The 12,389-nt window shown below is 42.6% G+C and overlaps 1 protein-coding gene and 1 long non-coding RNA gene across 6 annotated transcripts in view; one reads left to right on the top strand and one right to left on the bottom strand.

The window, feature by feature from the left end:
* The window catches only part of Traf3ip2 (TRAF3 interacting protein 2), a 40,973-nt gene that overhangs the window by 22,115 nt on the left and 6,469 nt on the right, over positions 1-12,389 (bottom strand). For 3 of the 4 annotated variants that reach the window (XM_090338270.1, XM_090338268.1, XM_090338269.1), the window contains exon 2: positions 5,204-6,034. In XM_090338270.1, the coding sequence (XP_090194396.1) occupies positions 5,204-6,026 (823 nt within the window). In that variant the 5' untranslated portion in view covers positions 6,027-6,034. Of the gene's footprint in view, positions 1-5,203; positions 6,051-12,389 lie in introns of those variants that run through there. The other variant, XM_090338271.1, reaches the window with a different exon arrangement.
* The window catches only part of LOC150059791 (uncharacterized), an 89,806-nt gene that overhangs the window by 72,621 nt on the left and 4,796 nt on the right, over positions 1-12,389 (top strand). The gene's annotated exons all lie outside the window — the stretch shown is intronic.

The following is a 12,389-nucleotide window of genomic DNA, read 5'->3' as shown; positions in this document are numbered from 1 at the left end:
TGACCTCTTTTGCTCAAGACTAGCACTTTACTACTTTGAGCCACAGCTCCATTTCTAGTTTTCTGGTGGTTAATTGGAAAGTCTTGGTGCTGTCATCTTTCCTTCTCTACCATACAATTAAAGGATAGCCTTCCCAAGGCTGGATAGCACAAAGACTCTTCTCATGGCTAAGAGTTTTCTTCCTTTCCCTAGGAAGGAAAGAATAGATTTCTTTTTATTTATTCAATAAATCCTCCCAGAACTTTTATTCCTTAGCACTTGGTGAACAAAGATAATAGAATACAGTTCCCTTGAGTAGCTCAAAATAATGGATAGAGGAAGACAGAAAAACCTGTGTCTGTGGGTGTCTATGTTTAAACACAAGCCCACACTAGTTAACGCGTTAAGAAGGGAAGGCACAGGAACGGGCAGCATCACCACTTAAAACTCCCCGGGTCTGAGCATTTACTCCTCAGGAGATGGAAGGTGGGTGATGTGACAGACAAAGAATTCCTTAGCACAATAACTCCTCAATTCACACCACAGAAATGGAAGTCTTGTGCAATTCTACGTGAGTGCCTGGTACTGCTTGTGATTTGTCAATGCTATGATGCTCTTGGCTTGCGTGTACAGTCTTCATGTTACTGGGCCTTTACCACTTGGAAACTGTAAACCAAATCCTAAGTGAGGTTTCCCATTTACTGGTGAAAATATTCAACATTTTTCTTCCTTATTAAGAATTGTATATAAAAAAAGCAGCGAGAGAGAATATAAAATCTGATTTTTAAGTTGTCAGAAAAACATCGTGAGAAAACACAATCCATTTAGCCAGGAAACAAAATGGCCAACATAAACTGTTTACAGGCACTTCACAGCTGTAAGCAGCTGTGGCTCCAGCCAGCCATCCCCTATCCTCCTCTTGTCTGCCTTCCATTTGCATCTGGTTTATTTTCTCTCTACTTTAACTGTATATGCATTTCAGCATAGAGAAAGTCACTCCCCCATCCCCAGTCTCTTTTTGGTCTATAGAAGCATATATAAGTATGTACCCACAATTTTTTATTCCTTCTTCTTAGTAGAGAGAGCAAGATTTTACAATTACTGCTCACTAGACTTCCCTCCTTTTTAGCCAGGATATTTGCATCAGGGGCTTCATTTGATTGCACAGCCATGAACTCTGTTCTAGTGACCTTCACTGGGAAAGTTCTCAGGCAACAGACAGATTTTCTTCCCAGGAGTGGTATGAGGAGAAAATACAGCCTATTTCATTTCTCATTTTCATCTGCTTTGAAAACTTTTTCATGAAAAGGATGACCAGTAACCGTTTCTGCTTTAACTTTCAGAAAGCTAACATATGCCATTTGCATGGTGATCATTTTTTATTTATATATTCGTTAAGAGGCGAAGAAGTAATACTCTTCTAAGGCCAAATAGAATCAGGTAGCCATGGTTTCCAACTGCACAAGCATCCCTCAGGTGAACAGCTCTTTTGAAGTGGTTTTGTTGGCAATTAAGTGCAGTTATAGCCCTGACATGAAACTAAGCATTTGTACACCTGCCCTGAATGCTTAAAATCTGTGCCAGCAAGAGGGAGCTGGAAACAGAGACACGCTCTGCAGGATCCATTTAAAAATAACAATAATAACGAAAAGTACTGAGGGCTTACTAGTATCCAGCCTCTTTTCCAAGTGCCTTTAATATATTACCTCATTTCGTCCTGACAGCAGCCTTCCTGAGAGTCCTTGCTGCTAGATGTCTCATTAATATTCTGGAATTTCTGTGCCCTACAAAAAGCCTTAAGTGCAAGGCCACCTTGACATTTTCCCAGCAATGAAATAAAATGGCCTTGAAAGCCAGGGTGAATGTACATGGGTGTGAATGAGGGCAGCCTCACCTTGTATGTTGTTTTTGATTTCTTTTCAATTTTTACATGTTTTAAATATATAGCACTAATTAGTGTTTGCTATAAAAACTTAACAGAAGTATAAAGTTAGAGGGGAAATAGTCCTTTTTCTCAGCCCTCATCATTGTTAACATTGGGTGCAACCCTTTTAAACTTTTTAAGGTATACATAAACATACAGCATTTTGAGGTACCAAATCTTGAATTCAGGGCTTCGTGATCAATCAGCTTGTTTGCTTGCTTGCTCAGGGCTGGTGCTATACCACTTGAAACATTATGCCTTCTGCTTGACTTTTTGCAATGGAGTCCCAAATACTTTCTGCCTTGTCTGTCTTCAAACTGCATTCTCCAGACTTTGGCTTTGTGAGCAGCTAGGCATAAGCTACCCATCACATAGATGTTCTTTCTTTTTAAATTCCTTCCTTCCTTCCTTCCTTCCTTCCTTCCTCTCTCCCTCTTTCTCTCCCTTCCTCCTTCCCCCTCCTTCTCTTCCTTCTTCCCTTCCATTTATTTATTTGGTAGAACTGGGGTTTGAACTCACAGATTTGTGCTTGCATAAAGCACTCTGCAATTGGAGCCATACCTTTAGTCCTGCTTTCATTTTTCTAATAGGGTCTCACTTGTTACTTTGCTATCCTGGACCACAATTCCACTAATGATTCCCATGGAGTTGGGATGAAAAGCACATGACACTGCACCTAGACTTTTACTGGATAAGTTCTTGAAAACTTCTTGTCTAGGCTGTCCTCAAATCTCAATCCTCCAATCTCTATTTCCCAAGTACCTAGGATTACAGGCCTGGGCTATGATGCCCAGCTCAGTGTGTAGGGTTTTGGTTTATTTGTTTGTCTGTTCATTTGTTTTGTTTTTGATTTAAACATGTATGACATCATGACATCAACATTACATCTTGCTTTTCAATTTAGTCCTTTTTATGTCCAGATGTATAGTTTATGGAATGCAGCAGGGGCCTAGTAGACAGTTGTACAAATGCATAATAAATTGTGTTTCTCTACTTATGATGGGACTACATAACAGTAAAGCCTATTGTAAATGAAAATTATAAAGTGCAGGGTCGGGAGTTTGGCCTAGTGGTAGAGAGCTTGCCTACCATGTACGAAGACCCAGGTTTGATTCCTTGGTACCACATTCATAGAAAAAGCCAGAAGTGGCACCGTGGCTTAAGTGGTAGAGTTCTCACATTGGGAAAGCCCAAGGACATTGCTCAGGCCCTGAGTTCAAGCCCCTGTACTGGCAAAAGAAAAATATGAAGTGGAAGATGCAGGTAATGTACCTGACTTATGCAATGTCGTTACCTTAACAACAGTGCACTGGAGGGTGTGGATTGTTTCCCCTCATGATCCTGTGGCTGAATGGAGGCCTAGGCAAAACATTCCACCAAATGCTGAATGATATTATGCTATCCCAAAGGCAAAAGTCCTAAGAGACCATCTACACATATCCACCTTGTTTACGGATAGACAGTGTAGTTGTTAGTATTTTTACTTTACTGCAACAATGACTTGGTAAACATTTTGGTGCACATATTTTAGGGGTTTAATATATCTATAGGATAGATGACAGGCAAGACAGCTGGCCAGAGAGTGAGCATACATAAAATTTTGATAAACAGTAAAATTGCCTTCTAGAATGCACTGATTCACTCTCCTGACAAAAATGTATGAATCCTCACTGCTCAGAAGGCTGAGATCTCAGGATCATGATTCAAAGCCAGCTGTAGGGGACAAATCGAAGGGACTCTGATCCAAAAACCACTAACAGCTGGAAGTAGAGATACAACTCAAGTGGTAGCATGCCAGTCTTGAGAAAATAAAGCCAAATGAGAGAATGGGGCCCTGAGTTCAATCCTTAGTACCAACACACACACACACACACACACACACGCACACTGTATGAAAATGTATGCTTATTGTCCTATAACCCCATTAAATACCAGGTTGTCTGAGATCTTTATTTTTGCACCTCTAATTATGGAAAAGGTATCTTTAAGCCTTTTGCATTTCTTAAACTAGTGATGTTGAAATTGATTTCATATGCATGTTGGCTGTTTGTACATTTTTCTGTAAATTATTCCCATCTCTTATCCAAGTTCACTCCTGACTGCCTTTCACCACCTGCCCTAGGATTCTAAACAGCCTCCTCCCATCCTTTCATAGAGTTGATAAGAGGGGAAGAGGAAGGAGTATTGGTGAGAGAAAGAAAGCAGGTCCTGAAGTATTAATGGTGGAGAATGTTCTCAGCTGGGAGTGTCTTTCTCTTAAGGGAGCCTTCCTGAAGAGCAAGGCTTGTTTCTAAAGACTGGATTTCAACAGGACAACTACTTTCCTGATAGTAAGATTTTCCTGGGGGCCTCATTATTATATTGATGCATGTCTTGTCTTTCCTGATGAAGCTTGATCCTGCCTGTTTTGTTCATCATGAAGAGGCTTTCTCCTACTAGGAGAAAAAGGCAACTGCTGGGTCTTAGTCTCACAGAACCTTTGACTAAATAGTTGCGCTTCTGTGCATTCACGTAGGGAGTTCAAAACACAGATAGAACCCATGTACATGACGTTTGTCATTAGTATTACATGCTGGATTAGAAAACTGGAAGCTATTTTAAACGTCCAAAAGTAGAGATTAGGTTAATAGCAATTTAGTAAATCTCTCTAAAGAGATATAAATGCAGCATTTGGCATATTTCAACAGGAGGGATAACTAAACATTGAAATTATAATCAAAAAAGTTTTCTGTAAGTTTAGCTAGTGTAATCATAAAAAGTACTTTATGATGTTAAATTCACAAATGGTTCTCCTTTAACCTGGAAATCACTAAGAAACAAATGCAGCTCTAACCTTGACCAAGGTTCAGTTCTCAGTGATTCATACTTATGGGAATGCACCACCACACCCATCCTGTGATTGGGCACTCGTCATGCTGGGGCATCTGTGTCCCCATTTTCTCGCCAAGTCTAGGATGGAGAAGAAGCAGAAAGAGAAGGAAGAACCCAGAAGCCCACGAATTAGAGCAGCAAATAAGTTTGCTTGAAATCATTTCGGTTATCTCCTTTCCTCCTGGAAAGTTCCTGTTCAACCAATCCAGACAATGGAATTTGTTTTGTCCCCCAGGGAAGACAGACTTTGGAGTAAGAAAAAGTGTTCTCTTTAAGGTTTCTTACAAATACAGACATCCATAGAAAGTCCTGTAAGAAGCAGAGCTTGTTTTCTGTGTTCTGACCTGACTGCAGGTCCCCTGATGAGGGGTTTGTTTCTTTCATTAGTCACCCAGCCCAGATTGTCCAGAGGCAATAACCATCACTTACATGACACCTGGTGATCCGGCCTTCCGGGACAATGGTACTGATAATTCCACGGAGCCTGTGGGGATGGGTTAGGCAGCAACATTTGTGCACATGCTAAATATCTCTGAGGTTCAAACGGAGGGAACTCCCTGGATCTCAGAGGGCCAGGGAGGTCTTGGGGGTAACACATAGATGTGAGGGGCAGGGGTCTCTCCAGATTTTTGATGCCCAGGACATCCCGGGGCTGAGAGTCATACCCAGTGTCTATCGTGGGCAGATCTGGGGCTGCTGGGTTCCTGTGGGGCTGAAGCCGTGGCACCGTCTCCTGGCTGGTGCCTGAGGAGTCTGCCAAAGCATTAGGTAAACTTTGGTTGGATTTTTCTGAGTCATGGCCAGTGTCAGGAGAAGCTGCTGAAAGCTGATATCCTGGCCATTGATTATGATTTTCCATAAATGAAAACTGATGCTCTGCAGGAAGTGCTCCAAGCACAGCCTCAGGCCGGCTGGCTGCAGAGGAGCCCAAGGACAAAGGTTTGCCCCGGTCTGGGTGTCCCCTGAAGAAGCTGTCTTCACTCTCCTCCAGGATTTTGGTGCGCAGACAGGTGACCTGCTGAGACACAGGCCACTGGTGGTTTGCAAGTTTCAGAGGAGGGAGAGCCTGAGAAAAATCTCCCGAGGCACAGTGCAGGGCTTGGGGTGCAGGCATGCCAGTGGGTGGCATGGTCTGTGCTTGCGGAGCAGGTGGTTCCGATTCCTCTTTGAGGGAATATTCTGGGATTGGTTTCAGCAGCTGACTTGGGTATGGTTCTGATTCATCAACTTCCACAGGAATGCTTCGGTTCATTCTAGTTGCTGGAACAAGGGGGAAAAAAGCCTCAGAAGACAGATCAATGCTTGGAGTTCCCACTTTATGACCTTAAGAGACCTCATGCAGGATGTGGTTTAAATTAACAACGCTATGACACAACCATGCTTGCAGGCCCTGATCACATAAACTTGTTTACTTAATCCTCCAGGCAAAAACACTAATGCTTATTAAGATATTTTATCTGGAAGGCAGTTCAAAGAATCTGACTAGAAGTCGCTCACCAGCAAGAGGAAAATGGATGAAAATCAACTGCCAAGTCTTGAGGAAAGAGAAATTATCATAATGTGGGTTGCTTTGTGTGTGTTTGGAATGCATGATGAAGTAAATCTCACTACGTGATATGGAATGATCTCCAAGACATATCATTAGAAGTCAGAAAAAAAAGCAGCAATGAGCAGAACAATACGTACACTCCACTGCTATTTTGTGTAGCAAAAGTGAAGAGGGGTTGAGTGCGCTTGTGCCTGTGCCTGTGCATGTATACATATGTGTGGGGGGGCTGCGGTGGGCATATCTGCTTCTGCACATGCAGATCATGAACAGGGCCACTTCTCTGCCTTCCTCTGTGGTCCACTGGGCTGGGAAAGCAAAGTGGGAGGGAGAGTCAGTTTTCCCTTTTGAACTTTAGAAATTTTGTTCCATTTGCCTATTGCTTAATTAAGAAATAAAATAAGTCCTTCTAGATAAAGAAAACACCAAGTTTAAAACACAAGCAAAGAGGTCAGAGTGACATTTCTTCTGCTTAAGAACTTTAGGTCACTTCAACGACTCCATTCTCTCTGGGCCCTAAGGATGCATCAAAAATAGTTACAACCAAAGGCTCACTGAAGTTGCCCACACCTTCTTGAGCAGAACCCACAGTCCAGGCTATTGCTTTTATCTGTGCTCTTCAACCTCACTGGTTGAAATGACCCCTTATCCTAAGGGAAGGAGGGGCTGCTTAGGGTCAAGGAAGTAAGGATACCAGAGGTTTACAGAAGGCTACTAAGCAGGCATAGCAAAAGAGCAAGACAGTTCAAGAAAGAAAGAAAAAAATCCCAGATTGTGTGTGTAGCAGGCAGGAGGCCCAGAGTTCAAACCCTAGTACCAAAAAAAAAAAAAATCCCAAAGGTTTACTCTAGGCAAGGCCTTTGTACATAGCACACTTCAAATACTAGAGAGAAAAAGGACTGTGTGTGGATTTTTAAATTCCTGCTGTGGATCCATGCAGCATTTCAACCACAAACGTTTACTGAAGGCTTACTGTGCCTGCAGTCACAGAGTACATCAATTATTGTTCTAAGACAGCTTTTGAAGAGTCTGAATTCACTTTCTCTTATGCCCTGTACTCGATCCAATAGGAACAGGACCACATGCATTTCGAAATACATCACCTTCAACCAGTTAGAGACAGCAGGTTTTTCAAAAAAAAATATTAACTATCTCTTTTCTTTTTCCTGCAATGTTGGATAGAAGCCATGGCCTCACACATAGTAGGGACCCACTGTACAATTGGACTATAATCCTGCCCCTCATAGGATATTCTTAACTGCTTATAGAAAGCTCGACATGATGGTATACACCTGTAATCCCAGCTATTCAGCAGGATGAGGCAAGAGGATCACATTAGCCCACGCATTCAAGACCAGCCTGCACAATATAGTAAAACACAGAACAGAGCAAGAGAGAATCTGCTGCCTATAAATGTAACCTCACCACTAATGCCTTTCACACTCCAGGCACCCACCTACTGCACAACAATGTTTCCTGGCACCACAGACCACTTCAGCTTCTAATTCCTAACTGGCTTACCCTCTCCCTTCTGTCTTTCCCTTCCCATCTGTCTCTTTTCTAGGCTATGTGTCACCCTTGGCCCCTGGCTCTGCAGAAAAAAAGACTTACCTCCTAAATTGGTTAGAACTCAAAAAAATTGTTTTCATGACCAAGAACCTCTAAAAAAATAGAGATTTTGAGTTTTTGCTTTTCAAAAGTGCTCACCATTGTTTTTCTTCCTTCCTCACGATTTGTCTACAGCTATGAAATTAGATAGGCCCTACAAAATGCTCTTTGGCTATTCAGGAAGCCAAAGTGTTTTCTCAAGGGCAGCTGAGTGTTGTACAATCTCCTGCATGCATTTGTGAGCCGAGGGCCAAGTGTGGGGGATGAAGAGAGGCGGACAGTGAGCCAGCTAACAGGAGGACTCAAGTTTTTCAATAATTGCTTGTCATGTGATTCACCCCCCACCCAGTGTTCCAAACTGAGGAGCTCAGATATAAATCTTCCCATTTTCCCTGGAAAGTATTGTCTACCAAAATAAAAAGGACAAGAATCCTGCTCCCAAATTTGACTTCTTTTATCCAGGGGTCTTTAAGGGGCTTCCCAGAAGCTAGTAAGAAAAGCGACAGGTATGGTCATATGAAACCAGAGGCCCATCCTGTGGGTACTTAAAACCAGTCTGGAAAGGGACATATGGCCCCTCAGATGACATTAAGATCTTTTGCTCAAGAGTAGCCCTCTACTACTTGAGCCATAGCTCCACTTCACTTCTGGCTGTTTGGTAGTTTATTGGAGATATGAGGCTCAGGTTGGCTGATCCTGAGATCTCAGCCTCCTGAGTAGGTAGGATTACAGCCTGAGCTACTGGTGCCTGGCTCTGAATGGCTTTTAATACAAGGAACTGCAGGATTATTAATCACTACAAAAACAAACCAGGTTGTTTTATCTATTCATTTTTTTTTGTTGTCCAGCTTTTTTATTTTATGTATTTTTTAAAGGTGATGTACAGAGGCATTGCAGTTACATAACTCAGGCAATGAGTACATTTCTTTGTGAACAGTGCCACCTCTTCCCTCATTTCTCCCTGCTTTTCCCCTCCTGATCCCCTCTGCTACAAGCTGTAAAGATCATTTTCAACATAGTGACTAGTGAGTGTCACTACTGAATTAGTTCATTCTTTGTCCTTCCTTTCCCGTGCTTTCCCTTACCCTGCCCAAATCACATAAACTTGTATACGAGACAAAAGCTACAGAAATCAAAAATAGGGATGAAGGGGAAACTAGGAAAACAAACTCACAAAAATTAAAATGAAAACCTCTTGTTTTTATTTCTTGGAGTTCATTTCAATAAGCATCATTTGATATGATCATGTACACATAGCTATTGAGCCTTTGGGATCCTCTTCTAAGGATATCCTTATTTGTGGACTCTGTTTTAAATATATTGATGGTAAATTCATAGAAAGCGAATAATGACTGACGCCTACTATGTGTTTCACTTCACTCCTCTGGAACATACATTCAATTTAAATTGTGATCAAAATTATTTCTAAGATTAAAAAAAAAACCATGACTCCTACCTTTAAAACAGACATACAGAAAACCTACCCCAAGGCCTCTGCCCTTCTTCCTCTTAGAATCCTCTGCCCCCTGTATGGCATATTGCCTTCCTCCTTCAGGTCTTTCTTCAGCTGTCATCTCAGTGACTCCCTCCCCTTTCCCTGCTTCATCATCTCCTCAGAAATTATCACTATCCTCCAAGACCTTCAAAGAGACAGATTCCTTGGTTACTGCCTCTCCCATTTTTCCAGGATATAATCCAAGTTCTCAGAATTATTCAAATGATGCTTCCTAATCTGGGTGCTGGTGACTCACACCTATCTATAATTGCAGTCATTCAGGAAGCTGAGATCTGAAGTTCTCAGTTCAGACCCAAACCCAGGGAAAACAAACTCATGAGTCTATGATCTCTAGCGAACTAGCAAAAAGCCAGATAGGAGGCATGGCTCGAGTGGTAGAGTGGCAGTTATAAGTGAAAAGGCTGAGTGAGAATGAGAGGTCCTGAATTCAAATCCCAATACCAGTACCGAAATTACCTACCAACCATCAGACTACCAAGTAGACCCAGGCTGTTTCTAGGAGACCCATCCTGTCTGTCTTTAGGGTAGGACATGGCCTTCACGTCTACAATACAGGTTCTATGTAAGGAAGAGCTGGTCTGCTTGCTTATCTGCAGACCTCATCCCTGGCAGCTCCTGCCCCATGCAGAAATAGCCAACCCTGCTAGGGCAGCCACAGAACACACAGTCACAATCACATTCAAATGTATATGAAGAATCAGGGTATATTAATGGGTTTTGTCAGAGATGCAGTTTTATCTGTTCTGTCCTTATTAAAATTCTATAAAGTCATTTAACTGAAAAATCATCACTTGGCATCTCTACATTTCTGCTTTCTTCCTGGCCAACTCCATATGCCTGTTACCCTCCTGTGGTCTGTGCTGCATTCCCTGACTTTTGTCAGGCAACAGCAGGGTGGATGCAAAGGAGCCCTGTTTTCAAGCCCTGACTTCAGAGGGGACACAAGAGCCAGTGACTGGGACCTGGAGCCCCAGTCTCAGTTGTATCTAGATAATCCTGGATTCATGTGATCCTCAGAAAGCCAGTAAGAGGCTGAGGTCTGTTAGGCCTAGAGAACAATAGCTGTGACTATGGCATGAGGGACAGGAGAAATGGCCCAGACTCAACTTTCTGAGGTCCCCAGTGGGGACACCCTGCCCTCACACAGAGACTACGAAGTAGGGACAGGACTTCCGTGGAGCTTGCCACAGTCTCTCAGGTCCTCACCTGTTGTGCCAAGGGTAGTGACATCTGCACAGCTCAGCAATAACTATGAGCAGTCTTTAAGCTTGTGTCCCTTCACTGCTAAGAATGTCCTCTACAGCGTATGTGCACAACGTGTGACATGAAGAGTCTCTGGAGATAGGCAAGACAGCAATGCCTACAAGTAGCAAAGACTGGAGACAAACTCTATAACACAATAGCGTGCTGAATTTTAAAACGGTCAAATATCTGGACAATGAACAGTGAAGACTTTCAAAAAAAAGACTGAGAAAGCACTATGTGAATTGAAGTAGCTATAGCTTCAAGGTTTAGTTGTTAGAAATTATACAAGGTGAGGTGGCACACAGCCATAATTTCAGATGCTAGGGAGATGGAGATAGAAGGATGATAGAAGTCCAAGGTCGGCCCAGGCAAAGTTCAAAGGCCTTATCTTAAAAACAAACTAAAAGCAAAAAGGACTAGGGCATGACTTTTAGCAAATGCAAGACTCTGAGTTCAAATCCTATTACTACGAAACGGAAGGAAGGAAGGAAGGAAGGGCAGCATATAAAGTAATGTAAGTTCACACATGCTCACATCCTTTCTCAGACATTAAGGAGTGGTGGGTGACATTTGAAAGGGGGCAGGAGAGAGGTTTACTTTTCAGAAGAGTTTATACTTTTACACTTTGTACTAAGGACATGGCTATCTCAAATAGAAATGAAAAGGGACCTTCTTCCCTTCCCCTCTCCTGAATGATATGGATGCTCACTAAGATTAAGAACCAGTATGAATTAGGAGTATGAGAGATTCTCCTTAGGATACAAACACCACTGGGCAGAAGGTGAGGACATTTGCCCAGGTGGACATGGCTGGACAGAGTTGCATACAGAGATTACCTGCAGGGACACAGAACTGACTGCCACTGCTGAACAAATGAGTCTGATCTGCACTCCTCCCCATCTGACTATAGACATGGCCGCAGCTTTTCTTCCCTGGAGTGCATAGCCCTAGCTCTCAGATGCTGCTGCGGTGTCTCTTATCTTTTTCCATTTTCTCTCCCTCCCCACAGTTTCTAACTATGGCTTCTTTTTATCTTCTCAGGCCTGAGACCTTTCTTCTCTATCCTACCCCAACCTCAGCAGCCCTGCCTTGCAGAGAACATCTTAACCGGAAATCAGCCGCTTGCCATCTGTGTGATAATGCACGCTGGTTTCCCATTCTGTGCATAGATCAGTCAGCCTCTTTCAGTTGCCTTCAGTCCTGACCAGATCTGTTCCCAGAAATCCTTTTCCTCCTGTAATACCCTCTGCCTTAAATGACTACTGTATCAAAACAGATCCTGTTAGTCTTCAGATACTACCTTTCTGATTACATTTCATCAAAAAGTTCCTTTACCTTCCATCAAGCTTACTTTCCTTCACCGGCCTATCTGACCCTGGCTCTGGCTGTGTGGGAATCAAGCTCCTCTTAGAACACAAATTACAGACGTTTTGCTCCCATCTATTGCTGGAGTGTGAGAAGGTAAGTGGTATTCGTATGCACAGAGTGCAGTGCATTCAGACTCCCCAGGCTTACATTCTTTCTCTGGTGGCTGCATAGTTGATGTGTGATCTTGACAAGATTACTTAACTTCTCTAGGCCTCATTTTTCTCATATGCAAAATGGAGAAAATAGCAATACTTGCCCCACAGGAATATTAATATTATATGGATAACAAAAGATATAAATGTTGAATATACAGCTTGGCCAATAGCAAGCTC

The sequence above is a fragment of the Megascapheus bottae genome, chromosome 8 (genome assembly GCF_031878675.1).
Source record: "Megascapheus bottae isolate mThoBot1 chromosome 8, mThoBot2.hap1, whole genome shotgun sequence".
Classification (NCBI taxonomy): Eukaryota; Metazoa; Chordata; class Mammalia; order Rodentia; family Geomyidae; genus Megascapheus; species Megascapheus bottae.
Note: the sequence above shows the minus strand (reverse complement) of the source record. Positions and strands in the feature narration are given on the sequence as shown.